Raw genomic sequence first — 19554 nt, 5'->3', positions numbered from 1 at the left:
TACACCAAAACCAAACCGGAAGCCATCAGTGCCAAGTCTCTGCTGTGTCCTTTCTGCAGCAAGATGACGAAAGTGACCTCCCTTGAGAGACCAATAGATGTGTGGGCGGATGACGTCAAACCGAGCTTTGTCATCCAGGGACTGCTAGACTCATTTGGTCCCGGATGTAAAGGTAAGGATCAATGGTAAACCGGTACTGCAGTGCACGATGGTCTTTTGGATGTGTCTTGCATCACTCTCAAAAGAAAGGAAGGATAGACACGTGTAAAATCTGTGAAATATTCGTCTGTGGTCATCGTATAAAGTTTGTAGCCGCCCCATGTTCGACTCTTAACCTTTGCGAAGGCAACACACTCCCTTACTCAATGTGAAAATGACTGATCTAAATCTACATGTAATTGTAAATACATTCATTATGTACTGATACAAATTTCAATTTTCATTATGTCAAACTAGTCATTCAAGTTCCCGAAATCTGAAGTCAGTCTTGCGGATATCTTTGTTTAATATATCGTGTTGTGAGGTAGCTTACACTAAAATTACTAGTAACAATAATTCATAAACCACAACAAATTGTGCAATTACGTATACAGATAGAGTGAGTGAGTTTAGTTCTATGCCGCCTTTGGCAATATTACAGCAATATCATGGCGGGGAAACCAGAAATAGGTGTCACACATTGTGCCCATCTGGGAAATCGAACCCGGATTTTTGGCATGACGATCGAACGCTTTGACTACAAGGCTAGCCTACCGCCCTTAAATAGCTACACGTGAGAACAAACACTCGATGATACAATGCTGAATGATTTTCATTCAACCTTGTTTTTTTTGTCCAGATACAAAGAACTGCACGTTCTGTCATCGCGAAGGGGGGACAACTCCAGCGACTGTGTGGTGCTCTGTTTGTGATGACGCCCTGTGTGATGAATGTGCTAGGGCGCACAGTCGCATCTCATCCACTCGTCATCACGATACAACTGACCTGACTAGTGAGGCCATTATCCCCAGGAAACGAAACATTAAGTGTAAAGAACACAAGGATGAAAACATCAAATTCCTGTGCAAAGATTGCAAGAAAGTCACCTGTCACACCTGTTGTGTTATCTATCACAGGAAATGTGAGTCAGTTGTCACACTGGAGTCGGAATTACCTGCATTAAAGTCCCAGCTGTTGAATAAGAAGAAAACTATTTCGAAGAAGCAAATCCAAATGGAAGCAAAAGTTGATGCTGTTAAAGTGAACGTCGTTTCTGAGAAAGATCGATATGCAAGAATGGAACATGACATCAAGTCTTTTGGTAACAACGCGAGAGAAAAGATAACTCTCATGGAAAATAAACTTCTAGATGAACTGAAAGAAGTTTCTGAAATGCACATTGAACAACTGACAGCCAACCTAAAGTCGAGTGAAATATCAGTACACATGTACCGACAACAGACTGAGCTGATAGACCAGATTCTACAATCTGAGTGTGACATGGACGTGTATGAGATGTATCAGGGGTATGAGGCCGGTAATGTGGAGGCTGTCGAAGACGTAGACGTGAAGAAGAGGGGTAGAATAGCCAGGATCATGTTCAGACAGAACGAAGACATGCTGAGTAGAGCTCTGGACGATCTACAGCTGGGGGAGATAGATGTCCAGTATGACGGTATGGTGAACTTGGAGGCAACACCTGTATCTCAAGACACCAGTAACGTGCTGGACCTGAAGGCTGCTCCTGTGTTACAGAACATCATTAGAGTTAAGGTAGCTGGAGATGAGAATAATGTTTACCTTGGTGACTTAACAGTATTGCCGGTGAATGGTACAGACACAGTGGTTGTAACAGACTACAGCAACAACAGTGTGAAGTCCTTCTACACCAGGAACAAACAACGACATCACAGCAAGCTCAGCCTGGGAGGTAAACCGTGGGGTATAACAAGGCTGAAAGATAACCAGGTGGCTGTCACTGTGATGTATAGGAGGCAGATTGTAACAGTTGAAGTGAACCCTGACCTGGTGCTGCTGTCGACCATCACAACCAGCAAACAGTACAGGGGTATAACGTCTCTGACACCATCAACACTAGCAGCAGGTTCTTATAGTGATAAATGTGTGGATATTCTGGACATGAGAGGAAACGTCCTGAAGTCAATTAAACCTATAGTTCGTGGGAAGGAAATTATACATATTCCTGAGTTTCTTTGTACAACAAGAACAGGAAACATCCTTGTGTCGGATAGCGGTTCGAAGCGTGTCCTGTGCCTGCCAGCTGAAGGGGACGTTGTGTTCACCTACCCTACAACAGGACACACAACACTGCGACTGCCAGGATGTATCACAAGAACCAGCACTGGTGACATCCTGGTTACTGACTACTATCAACATACTGTTGTTCATCTGACTGAGTCAGGACGGTTTGTCAGAAACATACTCACTAAAGATGGTGGTGTCTTGTCCCCGCTCGGAGTTTGTGTAGATGGACGTGGCCGTGTATATGTTTGTAATTATGTGTCAGGTAAAATCAAAGTATTCACTTTCAGCAACTCAGTATAGACCTTTGATTCACTATCAAGTGCTCATTTTGTCTGTAAATATTGAAAATAACTACATTTACAACAACCTCCTGACTGGAGATTGAATGACACCGTGTTGACAAATCATCACATGTAATATACAGTGTTGTGGAATATGATTATAACTACTACATAGTGTGACTGAGTATAACTACTATACAATGTGACTGTGTGTAGGTACTATACAGTGTGGCTGAGTATATCTAAAATACAGTGTGACTGGGGAAATCTGATGTTTAGTGTCAGTGAGTCTCATCTGAATGTCCTTTGAATGCCTTGTAACGTATGCTAATCAGAATAAGTTTCCTTGTTGTGTTTTAGTGTATGCAGAAGGACTACTTGAATGAAAACACACGTATGGATATCAGTGTATGCCACTTAAACCTAAACTTTGAAATCAAATTTTTATGTGTACATTGGGTTACTTGGTCTTTCAGACCTATTCGTAAATAAGGGTAGGAGATTGTCAATAGAGAAATGTTTAAGATCATGTCCTTTATGTCATTCAGCCATTGAAAATGAAATCCATTTCACATTTTTCTGCCCATTTTATTTTGATCTAAGAACCAAATATATACCAGTGCAATATCAGTCAAAATATCCCCAAACTGCCTTTGAGTCAATTTCATCCTCAAATAATGAAAACGTTATTCTCCAACTTGCCTTTTATGTAAAACATGATTTATCTTAAGATATGAAGTGTTAAGCATTGATTAATTTTATTTCTTTCATCCTTGTATGATTGTGTGTATTTATATATGTATACCATGTATTTTCCTTGTATATGGGCCGGAGGCCTTAAATACAATAAACACTTTGACTTGACTTGTCTACTGCACCATGCTCTGAATTTCTAAATTTTGATCCTCAAGTTAGACTGTTATTCTGCTATGATGATCAGTTCCGCGTATGTGCTACTCACCTTTACTTTAACTTAGGATTGATGTCTGATTCCACTAGAAACGATCTTGGTTAGAATTGGTCTTCAGTATCCCATGCTTCCCGTAAGAGGCGACTAAAGGAATCGGGTGGTCAGATTTGCTGACGTGATTGATTCATGCCAACGTATCCGTATTGCGTAGATGTATTTTCATGCTTTTGATCACTTGATTGTCTGGGCCAGATTCGATTATTTACAGACCGCCGCCTGCTGGAATATCAAATAGCGCGGCGGTAAACAACAAACTCAACATACAGGCGTTTGATGTGAAGATATTATTTCTCAATTATTAACTATTTCTGTTTCTAGATCAACGTGTTTCCAATAAACAACGATGAAGTATGCCCTGTTGCCTTTTAAATAGCCAACACAAGATACTGCAGTCGTTTCCTAACTGTTGGAATGACTCGCTCTTTAACACGCTGTTTACACAGAATCCCACAACGACTCCTTTGGCATTATAAAACACAGCATAAAACATCAGAGTGTGGCACATAACGCAGCCTATCGTATTGTCGAAGTTTCTTTACCTTTTTGCTTTTTGTTTATGTCATTGCGAGAAGACTACAATGGCATTTCTGAAGTCCATTGTATAGCGACCACAAAGGTTTTGCAAAGAGTAGAAATAATGGTATCAAGAGACTCCCAACAAGCAAATATCAAGAGGATTTACGTGTCTGTTTAGTAACAATGTAGAAGTAAACATACGTAAACCAAAGATATCATGGAAGTTGTATCCTAGCATATATCATTGTAGTGAGTCTAAGGTATATTTTCCAGCACAACAAACGAACCTTCTTTCTTTCACACCTGTCAGTGAGAAATCATTGTGATATTACTGGTATCAAACAGACGTATGTGGCAGAATTATAGATCCGTGGTTACTCCACAGTGATGATCTGAGACATTTTTCGATTCTAATTTGTATTATAGTTTGTAGCCTTGGTAATGAATTGAATAATCAATAATACTTGTGTAAACAATTATGTTGATGTCGCAGGTTAAGTCAAGGCGCGTGTTATCTCCACTGTGGATCCTCTTGGAACACACTTTAGTCATTTTACTGGTGAGATGCGTCAAATGTCATCCGTCGTCTTTCAAAAATACCTCACATGGTAACGTCAGTGTCTGTCCATGATGAGATGGATTTACCGAGTGGTGTGATTGATGAAATTATGAAGACTGACGTTCTTAAGCATGATGAACAAAGATGTTAGATGTACTAGCAATGATGACGTGTTATATGCAATCAACCTTTAACACTCGGGTGCCTAAGACATTTTTAACGATCTAATTTTGACCAAAGTAAATCTCAATACAGCGGAAATTAACATTCCTGTTTTGGATATATCATGGAAATACATTTTTTTCATTCATAGAAAATAGACAAAATATATCAAATAACTTGACTATCTATGGGACATTTCAAAACGATTCAAAGTAAGTATTATAGTTAATTATCAAACTCTGATCTACAAAAGTAATCCTGAACCCTCCAGAGACTCCAAGTCAGCCATTTCAGAACACACCCAACCGGCCAAACTGCAAGATAAGAAAACTCACCTAGACAGTCAACATCAAACGACCCAACCCGACAGTCAGCAGAGATAATGGTTATTACATCCCTGCAGCTAACGATCATCACTTAATACACCCAAATTTAGTTAACTACTGTTTGATACTTTAGAAAACATAATCAACTTCGTTGAAATAACAAAATCTGTATGATCTACGAGAAGCCCAGGTATTGGTGGATCCTTAATGCAGCAGTGACGTTTTCACGTATTTTTACATTGTAGTTTGTTTATTTAAAAGTCAATTAAAAAGTTATACGAAAACATTTCCTTTTTATTGTGTTATACAGTTTTGTGGGTAACAGTATCATTCATGGTATTCCCTTTACCTGTTGTCTGTGTAGGTCAGGTTGATGAATATGCATATCACGTGCATTTCATGTTAGTGGGAATCTTTGTGATAATATTGAGGATTTTGATTGGCTGATTAGATCATCTGTTTCAATAAGATGACACCTCGTGGTGCCTTGTGGTTGTCATTGAGTGCCGAATATGTGAGGCCAAACCAGAGTTGTCCCCAGTTTAGTTTAGATATGGTTGTACAAATGGTTTGTAAAGTTGTCAGGTTATACAGTATTAGTGAAGAAGTTTAGCTACTGTTTTAGGCTAAAAACGTGTATTAAACAGTCATTAATATTAGCATTTTAAAAATGTAAACGTTATGCTTAGCTAAACTGGTTTAGGCAGGAAAGTATTCACACCAAATGGTGTATTGTCAGTTTATTCACATATGAATTTTTTGCAAGTTGTCTCGTGTGTACGCGCTGTGATAATGGCTGCTAAGAATGAGAATGCATGGCGTGTGTCAGTTATGGATGCGTGTAATATATGTACATTTGACCATGTTGTGTTACTAAGGTTTATCATCACGTTGCCGTTGGGCAGGGGGTAAAGGCGTTGCTTACTCTTATAGACGGGTGAGCTAATTTTGAATAATTATGAAATGTTAAACATATACCTTTCATTCTCATATGGAGAACATACCTATTATATTGAATTCCTATTACAAACCCAGTCTCATTATCTAAGTGAAATAATTCAAAGGGAAACTGTTTGTTATCAATATATTTATTTTTTCTTCAGTGTGATCATGCATTACATGTTTTTCAGTTTTTGTCCCCCTTTTCTTTTCTCATAATATACATGCTAATTAATCTGTGATAATGTTTAAAGGGTATTGTTCTTCTGCTTATCTGCTCGACAATAAATGGATTCACGCCCCACATTGAGTCGTGTTTTTGCGGCGTGAGCTGTTACATTAAGGGAGAATTTTGCATTGTTTTCACCACCAACTTTTTTAATATCAGTGCGTGGTATACTTTCTGTCTGCTTTTTGTATAGATTTCTTTTGAATATGTAAGGTTTTTGGTGTCTATAGTTAATCAAATATAAGATAAAAGTGAAAGCTTTTGACACCATTCCTGATCTTACTAGCTCTATTAAACATACCCAAACATGGACAGATTTTAGATTTATAATTGTGTTATATGTAATCAACATTCAAGAACATGTCTGGTGACACGGGGGGTTTAGATAGTTTGCATGATGGATAGCTATGACCAAAGTAAATCAACATGTGAAAATACAAATATATTTCTGTCTTGGATATATCTCAAAGAAAAGGTGCTTTTCTCAGGCATAGAAATTACACAAAATAAGTCAAATAACTCGATTTCCAATAGGAATTTATCCCTCGTACCATCTTTGGGAAAGAAAGAACGATTAATATTAAAATTTGATGATATAAATCTGATCTGAGAAAGAAATTCTGAATCCTCCCTTCATGTTCATGTACAATGTATTTTGGTCAGAGAGTGAGTGAGTTTTGGTGTTACGAGTTTTTCAACAGTAATCTAGTAATAGTTATGACGTAGTTGTAGGAAAGCCCGAGGTAATGCAGATCTCAGACATTTATGTTTTTGTGAAACCCATGAACGCGTGTATGGCACTGACACATATAGAAACTTAACTGGGGAAAAGTGAGATTCGAACACACAATGGCACACAACTCTGCAGAGTACATAGTCGAGTGAACCCCCTGTTTGTTGGTTCAAATTTGTGGTTCAAGGCAGACAGTGACTTTTCTGTCATAGTTTCCATAACACACACAAAGAAAACCTAAAAACCAAAAAACAAGCAAAACATTTTTGTTGTCAACAAAGAATTGCCCAAAGACAATCATCACTTGCACACTTGTTAATAGTTTTGATTGGCCGTGGGTCGACCAATCATGTGAAGCACCGCTATTCGCAGAGTTGCATCCCTTGGGCATGCCAGAATTCTGCTGTGTCCAATTATGAGGTATCTCAGCACCATTCCCGTGCGTGTGGGTTTTACCCAGTCTTTGACCTGTATCAGTGCAGATATCAACTAAAACATGCTTTGATCACGAACGAGGTTTGAAGTCGTTTCGCTCTGTCATATTGCAGATCGTCAACAAGAGTGAGTGAGTGAGTTAAGTTTAACGTCACATCGGCAATACTTCAGCCATTTCGTGACGAGAACAACATAGTTTATATCAACATTATAATCAATAAATTTAGAACATAAAAATCTGCCATCGAAGGACAGTAAAACTACTAGTGTACCATAGCTCTAAAATATAAAACTAGTACGTTATCATAAAAAATATAACTATAGACAACACTACAATATAAAAACGGGCTATAGATCACCAGCAACTGAATCGTCAACAAGATAAAGAGGCAGACATCAGATATCAGGCACCACAAACAGATCACCTCTGTACACACCAGAAATTAGCTTCGCGCATTGAACCCATGTTGAGCTCCGAACCCGACCTCTGGCGTGACGGCCAGAGAATGTTTTGAAATCAGTTTGTATGATCCTATAATCGAAAGACACGGCATGCAGAATGAAAGAGGTGCGAAGAAACTGTGTGTGCGTTATCGTAATATTCCCGTGATACCTCCGACCCCTGTCACTAATCAGTAGATATTCGTCACGTGGTACAATCTCTATCTGCATCACCTGTATGGAACGAGCACGTGAAGGTAAGTGGGCGTGTTGGGGATATTTGCCAGACTTCACTTACACTACAAATCTTCCAATGTCGGGTTATAGTCAATTCATTACTCTGTGATTGATGGACAAGGTGTGAAGTAATACGGTGGATATAGTCATGGTGTTATGTTTCCTGTGTCTACTATTTCAGACATAGTGTTATGTTTCCTGTGTGTGGTAATTCAGCCATGGTGTTATGTTTCCTGTGTGTGGTAATTCAGCCATGGTCCTATGTTTCCTGTGTGTGGTAATTCAGCCATAGTATTATGTTTCCTGTGTGTGGTAATTCAGCCCTGGTGTTATGTTTCCTGTGTGTGGTAATTCAGACATAGTGTTATGTTTCCTGTGTGTGGTAATTCAGCCATGGTGTTATGTTTCCTGTGTGTGGTAATTCAGCCATGGTGTTATGTTTCCTGTGTGTGGTAATTCAGACATAGTGTTATGTTTCCTGTGTGTGGTAATTCAGCCATGGTGTTATGTTTCCTGTGTGTGGTAATTCAGCCATGGTCCTATGTTTCCTGTGTGTGGTAATTCAGCCATAGTATTATGTTTCCTGTGTGTGGTAATTCAGCCATGGTGTTATGTTTCCTGTGTGTGGTAATTCAGACATAGTGTTATGTTTCCTGTGTGTGGTAATTCAGCCATGGTGTTATGTTTCCTGTGTGTGGTAATTCAGCCATGGTCCTATGTTTCCTGTGTGTGGTAATTCAGCCATAGTATTATGTTTCCTGTGTGTGGTAATTCAGCCATGGTGTTATGTTTCCTGTGTGTGGTAATTCAGACATAGTGTTATGTTTCCTGTGTGTGGTAATTGAGCCATGGTGTTATGTTTCCTGTGTGTGGTAATTAAGCCATGGTCCTATGTTTCCTGTGTGTAGGTAATTCAGCCATAGTATTATGTTTCCTGTGTGTGGTAATTCAGCCATGGTGTTATGTTTCCTGTGTGTGGTAATTCAGACATAGTGTTATGTTTCCTGTGTGTGGTAATTCAGCCATGGTGTTTTGCTTCCTGTGTGTGGTAATTTAGCCATAGTGTTATGTTTCCTGTGTGTGGTAATTCAGCCATGGTGTTATGCTTCCTGTGTGTGGTAATTCAGCCATGGTGTTATGTTTCCTGTGTGTGGTAATTCAGCCATGGTGTTATGTTTCCTGTGTGTGGTGAATTAAGCCATGGTGTTATGTTTCCTGTGTGGTAATTCAGCCATAGTGTTATGTTTCCTGTGTGTGGTAATTCAGACATGGTGTTATGTTTCCTGTGTGTGGTAATTCAGCCATGGTGCTATGTTTTCCCTGTGTGGTAATTCAGACATGGTGCTTTTTCCTGTGTGTGGTAATTCAGCCATGGTGCTTATGTTTCCTGTGTGTGGTAATTCAGACATGGTGCTTTTTCCCTGTGTGTGGTAATTCAGCCATGGTGCTATGTTTCCTGTGTGTGGTAATTCAGCCATGGTGCTATGTTTCCTGTGTGTGGTAATTCAGCCATGGTGTTATGTTTCCTGTGGGTGGTAATTCAGCCATGGTGCTATGTTTCCTGTGTTTGGTAATTCAGACATGGTGTTATGTTTCCTGTGTGTGGTAATTCAGCCATGGTGCTATGTTTCCTGTGTGTGGTAATTCAGCCATGGTGCTATGTTTCCCTGTGTGTGGTAATTAAGCCATGGTGTTATGTTTCCTGTGTGTGGTAATTCAGCCATGGTGTTATGTTTCCTGTGTTTTGGTAATTCAGACATGGTGTTATGTTTCCTGTGTGTGGTAATTCAGCCATGGTGCTATGTTTCCTGTGTGTGGTAATTCAGCCATGGTCCTATGTTTCCTGTGGGTGGTAATTCAGCCATAGTATTATGTTTCCTGTGTGTGGTAATTCAGCCATGGTGTTATGTTTCCTGTGTGTGGTAATTCAGCCATAGTGTTATGTTTCCTGTGTGTGGTAATTCAGCCATGGTGTTTTGCTTCCTGTGTGTGGTAATTCAGCCATGGTATTATGTTTCCTGTGTGTGGTAATTCAGCCATGGTATTATGCTTCCTGTGTGTGGTAATTAAGCCATGGTGTTATGTTTCCTGTGTGTGGTAATTCAGCCATGGTGTTATGTTTCCTGTGTGTGTGGTAATTAAGCCATGGTGTTATGTTTCCTGTGTGTGGTAATTCAGCCATAGTGTTATGTTTCCTGTGTGTGGTAATTCAGCCATGGTGTTATGTTTCCTGTGTGTGGTAATTCAGACATAGTGTTATGTTTCCTGTGTGTGGTAATTCAGCCATGGTGTTATGTTTCCTGTGTGTGGTAATTCAGCCATGGTCCTATGTTTCCTGTGTGTGTGGTAATTCAGCCATAGTATTATGTTTTCTGTGTGTGGTAATTCAGCCATGGTGTTATGTTTCCTGTGTGTGGTAATTCAGACATAGTGTTATGTTTCCTGTGTGTGGTAATTGAGCCATGGTGTTATGTTTCCTGTGTGTGGTAATTAAGCCATGGTCCTATGTTTCCTGTGTGTGGTAATTCAGCCATAGTATTATGTTTCCTGTGTGTGGTAATTCAGCCATGGTGTTATGTTTCCTGTGTGTGGTAATTCAGACATAGTGTTATGTTTCCTGTGTGTGGTAATTCAGCCATGGTGTTTTGCTTCCTGTGTGTGGTAATTTAGCCATGGTGTTATGTTTCCTGTGTGGTGGTAATTCAGCCATGGTGTTATGCTTCCTGTGTAAGTGTAATTCAGCCATGGTGTTATGTTTCCTGTGTGTGGTAATTCAGCCATGGTGTTATGTTTCCTGTGTGTGGTAATTAAGCCATGGTGTTATGTTTCCTGTGTGTGGTAATTCAGCCATAGTGTTATGTTTCCTGTGTGTGGTAATTCAGACATGGTGTTATGTTTCCTGTGTGTGGTAATTCAGCCATAGTGCTATGTTTCCTGTGTGTGGTAATTCAGACATGGTGCTTTTTCCTATTATTGGTAATTCAGCCATGGTGCTATGTTTCCTGTGTGTGGTAATTCAGACATGGTGCTTTTTTCCCTGTGTGTGGTAATTCAGCCATGGTGCTATGTTTCCTGTGTGTGGTAATTCAGCCATGGTGCTATGTTTCCTGTGTGTGGTAATTAAGCCATGGTGTTATGTTTCCTGTGTGTGGTAATTCAGCCATGGTGCTATGTTTCCTGTGTTTGGTAATTCAGACATAGTGTTATGTTTCCTGTGTGTGGTAATTCAGCCATGGTGCTATGTTTCCTGTGTGTGGTAATTCAGCCATGGTGCTATGTTTCCTGTGTGTGGTAATTAAGCCATGGTGTTATGTTTCCTGTGTGTGGTAATTCAGCCATGGTATTATGTTTCCTGTGTTTGGTAATTCAGACATAGTGTTATGTTTCCTGTGTGTGGTAATTCAGCCATGGTGCTATGTTTCCTGTGTGTGGTAATTCAGCCATGGTCCTATGTTTCCTGTGGGTGGTAATTCAGCCATAGTATTATGTTTCCTGTGTGTGGTAATTCAGCCATGGTGTTATGTTTCCTGTGTGTGGTAATTCAGCCATAGTGTTATGTTTCCTGTGTGTGGTAATTCAGCCATGGTGTTTTGCTTCCTGTGTGTGGTAATTCAGCCATGGTATTATGTTTCCTGTGTGTGGTAATTCAGCCATGGTATTATGCTTCCTGTGTGTGGTAATTAAGCCATGGTGTTATGTTTCCTGTGTGTGGTAATTCAGCCATGGTGTTATGTTTCCTGTGTGTGTGGTAATTAAGCCATGGTGTTATGTTTCCTGTGTGTGGTAATTCAGCCATAGTGTTATGTTTCCTGTGTGTGGTAATTCAGACATGGTGTTATGTTTCCTGTGTGTGGTAATTCAGCCATAGTGCTATGTTTCCTGTGAGTGGTAATTCAGACATGGTGCTTTTTTCCCTGTGTGTGGTAATTCAGCCATGGTGCTATGTTTCCTGTGTGTGGTAATTCAGCCATGGTGCTATGTTTCCTGTGTGTGGTAATTAAGCCATGGTGTTATGTTTCCTGTGTGTGGTAATTCAGCCATAGTGCTATGTTTCCTGTGTGTGGTAATTCAGACTTGGTGCTATGTTTCCTGTGTGTGGTAATTCAGCCATGGTGCTATGTTTCCTGTGTGTGACCTTCCCAGTGCTGTGTTGACCTGTCTACTTTCGTTATGTACAGGGAACCGACTACCCTCATCTCACACAAGTTCGTGTGTGGACTTACCGATGCACTGACGTCAGTAAATTACTATGCCTATCATATCTACACATAATACAGTTTTGAGAAAGTATGGGTGTATAGTGTCAAGTGGCACTGCATTTGTTGGGCAATCTCTTACAGCCTACTTTCGTTATAGAAATGAGTTTTGCAATCTAGGTTAGTCCATTGTATACGCGATAATAAACGGAAATGCACCTGTTGATAGCGCCTCTGGTGATACATGAAAGACCTTTATGAGAGACTAACTAGAAATCTAAGCTTGCTTCAATTCTGGCTTTAGCACTGCAGGGAAGGCTAGGCTGTAGGGAAAATAATGTGGTTCAGGGACTGTGAGACAGACTAGAAAAAATATATGTCAAATTAGTTTCAAAAGTCGTACATTGGGAGGAAATGACTGAGCGATAAATGCACGTAAGCAATGGCAGAAGTATATGTGCTTTATCGTGTTGTATACTTGACACGCGAACCCTGACCCCCTCATGTCTTCTCGGAGGGTGTATTTACGTCGTGTTGTGTGTCGTTGCTGACCAGTAGCCGTTTATTATGGGGCTCAACCTCACCCTTCACCGACTGGCTGGAACGAGGAAATGAAGTTGAGTAAACGTGCAGACGGTATTTGCCAGACTTCACGTACACTACAGTTCTAACAATGACCAGGTATAGCGACGTAATTACGCGGTGATCAAACGACAAGGTGTGAAGAAATATGGTGATAATGGTCTTAGAATTCAAGTCCTTCCCTCTGTGCTCCGTGGTCTACTCTCACTATATACAGATATATCGATATGTACAGCCTAATCTCAGGTGACTCGGTCTGTGGACATAACGGTACATTGACTCAAGATGGAAAACTATTAGGGCTGTCATTTCTACATTTAATAAAATATTTAGACAGTAAATATTCACAGCTGGAGTCGCGTTTGTTGGCGCAAGCAGTTGACACCAGCCTAGCTACTTTCGTTATGGAAATGAGCGCTGATATCGACGTCAGCGCTTTATGTGCCAAGTGCACGAGTCATTGTTGCTTCTAGGTGTAGATGGCGGGTGTGTTGTCGTCTTCATTAACGTTTTGCATCAAACGAAAGCTGGACGTCCACGTAGTTGGCCGAAGCAGTGTGATTGTTTGGACGCCAAGTTTACACATTGGCAGAAACAAATGTGTTTCATCTTCGTCACTTCATCACAGTACCGAGATCAAACAAGCTGAAAACAAACCTGTCAACCATCCAAGGACTCTCTGTGTACAACATTGCTTAACTGGTGTCCCGTATAATACCTTATTCATTCGTTAAATATTCATTTATTACCCATCCAACATTAGCACAAAAATATATCAGAATTCAACTTACAGAACGAGTGCATTACGCCGTCATAACAGGGGTCAAGGGTATGAATACATTTCATAAATGATTGTCAACAATAGTCTGTTTAATTTGATTTTTTTAAATGAACAAGGGCTTATGAAAAAGGGTTCAAATAACTTCAACCACATTTATTTTGTATAAATGCTATTACACGCAACCGTTACTTTGGCCATATTGCCTAGTGCAAATAGTCCCGTTAGCATGCAATGCGTAATAACATTGTAGATTTAATGCATCTTCATTTTGCAGATGGCGACGTCTCAGAAACTGCAAGAATATTTTCTCACATGCACCATATGTACAGAAGTTTTTGACAATCCATGCACCCTTGTCTGTTATCACACATTCTGTCGGAAATGTGTCGTCAACTACACCAAAACCAAACCGGAAGCCATCAGTGCCAAGTCTCTGCTGTGTCCTTTCTGCAGCAAGATGACGAAAGTGACCTCCCCTGAGAGACCAATAGATGTGTGGGCGGATGACGTCAAACCGAGCTTTGTCATCCAGGGACTGCTAGACTCATTTGGTCCCGGATGTAAAGGTAAGGATCAATGGTAAACCGGTACTGCAGTGCACGATGGTCTTTTGGATGTGTCTTGCATCACTCTCAAAAGAAAGAAAGGATAGACACGTGTAAAATCTGTGAAATATTCGTCTGTGGTCATCGTATAAAGTTTGTAGCCGCCCCATGTTCGACTCTTAACCTTTGCGAAGGCAACACACTCCCTTACTCAATGTGAAAATGACTGATCTAAATCTACATGTAATTGTAAATACATTCATTATGTACTGATACAAATTTCAATTTTCATTATGTCAAACTAGTCATTCAAGTTCCCGAAATCTGAAGTCAGTCTTGCGGATATCTTTGTTTAATATATCGTGTTGTGAGGTAGCTTACACTAAAATTACTAGTAACAATAATTCATAAACCACAACAAATTGTGCAATTACGTATACAGATAGAGTGAGTGAGTTTAGTTCTATGCCGCCTTTGGCAATATTACAGCAATATCATGGCGGGGAAACCAGAAATAGGTGTCACACATTGTGCCCATCTGGGAAATCGAACCCGGATTTTTGGCATGACGATCGAACGCTTTGACTACAAGGCTAGCCTACCGCCCTTAAATAGCTACACGTGAGAACAAACACTCGATGATACGATGCTGAATGATTTTCATTCAACCTTGTTTTTTTTGTCCAGATACAAAGAACTGCACGTTCTGTCATCGCGAAGGGGGGACAACTCCAGCGACTGTGTGGTGCTCTGTTTGTGATGACGCTCTGTGTGATGAATGTGCTAGGGCGCACAGTCGCATCTCATCCACTCGTCATCACGATACAACTGACCTGACTAGTGAGGCCATTATCCCCAGGAAACGAAACATTAAGTGTAAAGAACACAAGGATGAAAACATCAAATTCCTGTGCAAAGATTGCAAGAAAGTCACCTGTCACACCTGTTGTGTTATCTATCACAGGAAATGTGAGTCAGTTGTCACACTGGAGTCGGAGTTACCTGCATTAAAGTCCCAGCTGTTGAATAAGAAGGAAACCATTGCGAAGAAGCAAATCCAAATGGAAGCAAAAGTTGATGCTGTTAAAGTGAACGTCGTTTCTGAGAAAGATCGATATGCAAGAATGGAACATGACATCAAGTCTTTTGGTAACAACGCGAGAGAAAAGATAACTCTCATGGAAAATAAACTTCTAGATGAACTGAAAGAAGTTTCTGAAATGCACATTGAACAACTGACAGCCAACCTAAAGTCGAGTGAAATATCAGTACACATGTACCGACAACAGACTGAGCTGATAGACCAGATTCTACAATCTGAGTGTGACATGGACGTGTATGAGATGTATCAGGGGTGTGAGGCCGGTAATGTGGAGGCTGTCGAAGACGTAGACGTGAAGAAGAGGGGTAGAATAGCCAGGATCATGTTCAGACAGAACGAAGACATGCTGAGTAGAGCTCTGGACGATCTACAGCTGGGGGAGATAGATGTCCAGTATGACGGTATGGTGAACTTGGAGGCAACACCTGTATCTCAAGACACCAGTAACGTGCTGGACCTGAAGGCTGCTCCTGTGTTACAGAACATCATTAGCGTTAAGGTAGCTGGAGATAAGAATAATGTATACCTTGGTGACTTAACAGAATTGCCGGTGAATGGTACAGACACAGTGGTTGTAACAGACTACAACAACCACAGTGTGAAGTCCTTCTACACCAGGAACAAACAACGACGTCACAGCAAGCTCAGCCTGGGAGGTAAACCGTGGGGTATAACAAGGCTGAAAGATAACCAGGTGGCTGTCACTGTGATGCTTAGGAGGCAGATTGTAACAGTTGAAGTCAACCCTGACCTGGTGCTGCTGTCGACCATCACAACCAGCAAACAGTACAGGGGTATAACGTCTGTGACACCGTCAACACTAGCAGCAGGTTCTAATAGTGATAACTGTGTGGATATTCTGGACATGAGAGGAAACGTCCTGAAGTCAATTAAACCTATAGTTCGTGGGAAGGAAATTATACATATTCCTGAGTTTCTTTGTACAACAAGAACAGGAAACATCCTTGTGTCGGATAGCGGTTCGAAGCGTGTCCTGTGCCTGCCAGCTGAAGGGGACGTTGTGTTCACCTACCCTACACCAGGACACACAACACTAGGATGTCCACGTGGTATCACAAGTACCAGCACTGGTGACATCCTGGTTGCTGACAGGTATCAACACACTGTTGTTCATCTGACTGAGTCAGGACAGTTTGTCAGAAACATTCTCACTAAAGATGATGGCGTCTTGTGGCCGCTCGGAGTTTGTGTAGATGGACGTGGCCGTGTGTATGTTTGTAATTATATGTCAGGTGAAATCAGAGTATTCAGTTTCTGTAAAAACAGTACAGACCTTTGATTCATTGTCATTTGATCATTACATCTGAACATACTATAATCAACCACGTTTACCACGACCTCCTGACTGCAGATTGACAGAGCTGGTAATGTACAGTGTTACAAGGTTTAACTACTGAATAGTGTGATTGGGTGTGAGTAAGATACAGTGTGACTGGGTACAATTACTGTACAGTGCAACTGGGTACAATTACTGTACAGTGCGACTGGGTACAATTACTGTACAGTGCGACTGGGTACAATTACTGTACAGTGTGACTGGGTACAATTACTGTACAGTGTGACTGGGTACAATTACTGTACAGTGTGACTGGGTACAATTACTGTACAGTGTGACTGGGTACAATTACTGTACAGTGTGACTGGGGAAAATTACTGTACAGTGTGACTGGGGACAATTACTGTACAGTGTGACTGGGTACAATTACTGTACAGTGCGACTGGGTACAATTACTGTACAGTGTGACTGAGTACAATTACTGTACAGTGCGACTTGTGTGAATGGTGACAATCACTGAATTGTAAGGTCCAGACTCAGTTTGTTTGCCATCAACATCGTGCATCTGTTATACTGCTCAAAGAAATATATGCTTGTGATATAGTCACAATTGTACACTCGACTCAGCGTTTAACAGAGATTTCCTATGAATGGGGAAACGGTTTTGTCGCTTTTGTTAGTATGTCAAACAAAATGTGTGACTGAGGTAATCTGTCAGTGAGCATCTCCTGAATGTCCTTTGAACTTCTTGTAACGTATGCAAGTCAGAATAAGTTTAATGTTGTATTGTCTACGCAGCACGGCTAAACCAATGAAGACACGATTATTGGTATGGCATTACATTACATACTGAATAGTGCGGCGGTACACAACAAACCAAACATCCAAGCGTTTGGTGTGACATCACTATTTCTATAGCATTAAAGAACCACTAAACTTTGTTTTTTGTTACTCTTTTAACCATTGCATATGAAAGATTTGTGGTAAGTCTTATGCGGAACACCAAATTTATTCTTTAAAAACTTGTGGTTAATTAATACCGAGCGATTAAAAGTGGCCAAAAAGTCGCCTGCTTCCCTCTCGCCCGCCAACCAAACCACAGACATGTTACGTAACTCTGTCGCCAGAGCACTGCAGTGACGTCATATGAGGAACGATTTTCAGTTAGTTGTATAGAAAGTGTGTAGCACGCTCATCATTTTGATGATTTCTCGACATCAACGACGACATGCCGAATCGTTGCTTTGTCGTCAATTGCTCCTAGGGGTCGGGTGATGGTGTCACCATGCACAGATTTCCACAGGACCCCGCAGTTCGTGCTAAATGGGTTATGTTTGTGAGTGCGAAGCGAGCGTTGTGGAAGCCTGAAATGATATCTTACTTGTGTTCAGATCGCTTCACGGAAGTTAAAGAATCAAAACTACTTACTAGTTATAGTAAAATATGTATATGATTGATGACCATAAAGATTTTCCATGACACAACTTGTAACATAACGATTTCTTCCTCGGAAGTGAGGTTGTGGTCGAAGTAACAATAATATTGTAAGTAGTATTATATTGACACCCACCTCGCTGCCAGGAGAGAAATTGTTATGTTATACGCTATGTCATGCAAAATCCTATTGGCCATCTATAAAATACATATTTTACTACCAGTAGAAAGTAGTTTTGATTTTGTAACTCGGTGAAAACAAACCTAAATAGCATTTATCCACAGACTGGCGGATGTTCCCGACAGGGCGCCGCCATTTTTGAAAATCGTAAAGTCTGTTAGAATTAATGAGATTATAGTTTGTTTTCATCAAGTTAGAAAAATCAAAACTACTTTCTACTCGTAGTTAAATATGTATTGGAATCATAACCAAAAGGATTTTGCATGACACAACTTATAACATAACGATTTCTTCCACGGAAGCGAGGTGGGGGTCGAAGTCACAATACTGCGCGTTAAATTTCTTGCTACATTCACATGGTTAATGTCCACTCACCAGTATGTAGATACTAGTCAATGTGCGTCTTTATATTTGGTCTTATAATCCTAATTAGTTTATTATCATACTTTTATGCATTTTGAAACTAAATAAAAAGCTGACGATCTGCTGATACTTATAGTGAATTTATAACAGAACTGTAATATCTAGACATTTTATAGTTTGCCAATGTGAATCATAATTCGCACACACACACCCTAGTGCATGTTGTCTGTCTCATTACACTTCACGGCGAAAACAATGATTCTGTTGAATGCTACGACAAATGAATAAAAACAAAATGCAAATATTAAAATTAAAACAGATTAAAGTTATAGGAACAATATCAGGCCATTACCTTGTTTGAGGAATGTATCCATCAATATCCACAAAACTGTTCCAAATGATGTGTCTTTTAACAGTTTAATATACGAAAAAGTGATAAATCTTTTCAGGTATTGGTGTATAGTCTCATTGGTCACCCAAGATAGCACACCTGGCAACTAATTGCATAATGTCCGCCTTTCATTAAAAACAGTAATTAAGTTAGCCAATAATGGGCAATCAATCAATGTATTGCCGGTTAATCCTTTGAAAGAAGGACGTTGTTTTTACGCAGACACCGACACGGCAGAGTGTATTCAGTATAGATTAGTAAATCTACATACATAAACACTACCTTTTGACAATTCCGCTGTGTAAGATAAAAGTAATTAATCAATCAGCGTGTTATCGGTTAATCCTTTGATCGATGTTTATAATGTTGAATATTTACTCCAGACGCAAGAAATGCCAAATGGGAACCTTTGTCGGGTAATCTAAGTGTGTTACCACTAATTATACCTGTTAAAAATTCATTAACTGACCATCAAGTGAATGATGACAAATAACATGTGTAGGTTTATACCACTTAACACGGGTTACAACAAGGGAGTATTAATTGCTGTATTGCATGTGAAAACTTATGGGCCGACACTGTTTTGAGAATACAAACAGATTTTTAAATG

The 19554-nt window shown here is 40.1% G+C and overlaps 1 protein-coding gene across 1 annotated transcript; it reads left to right on the top strand.

The window, feature by feature from the left end:
* The first annotated feature begins 63 nt into the window (after positions 1-63).
* On the top strand, positions 64-3501 carry LOC124259700 (E3 ubiquitin-protein ligase TRIM71-like). Its single transcript, XM_046693890.1, has 2 exons — positions 64-172; positions 839-3501. Exons 1-2 carry the CDS (start codon positions 64-66, stop codon positions 2542-2544), a joined length of 1815 nt encoding a protein of 604 aa, XP_046549846.1. The 3' UTR covers positions 2545-3501.
* The last annotated feature ends 16053 nt before the right edge of the window (positions 3502-19554 follow it).

Source organism: Haliotis rubra, unplaced genomic scaffold, assembly GCF_003918875.1.
Source record: "Haliotis rubra isolate DU_JTF1 unplaced genomic scaffold, ASM391887v1 Scf733, whole genome shotgun sequence".
In the NCBI taxonomy this organism is placed as follows: Eukaryota; Metazoa; Mollusca; class Gastropoda; order Lepetellida; family Haliotidae; genus Haliotis; species Haliotis rubra.
Note: the sequence above shows the minus strand (reverse complement) of the source record. Positions and strands in the feature narration are given on the sequence as shown.

Coding starts and splice junctions, on each gene's coding strand:
- LOC124259700 (XM_046693890.1), top strand. CDS start 64: ATGACGAAAGTGACCTCCCTTGAGAGACCAATAGATGTGTGGGCGGAT. Junction 173..838: donor ATTTGGTCCCGGATGTAAAG/GTAAGGATCAAT, acceptor TTTTTTGTCCAG/ATACAAAGAACTGCACGTTC.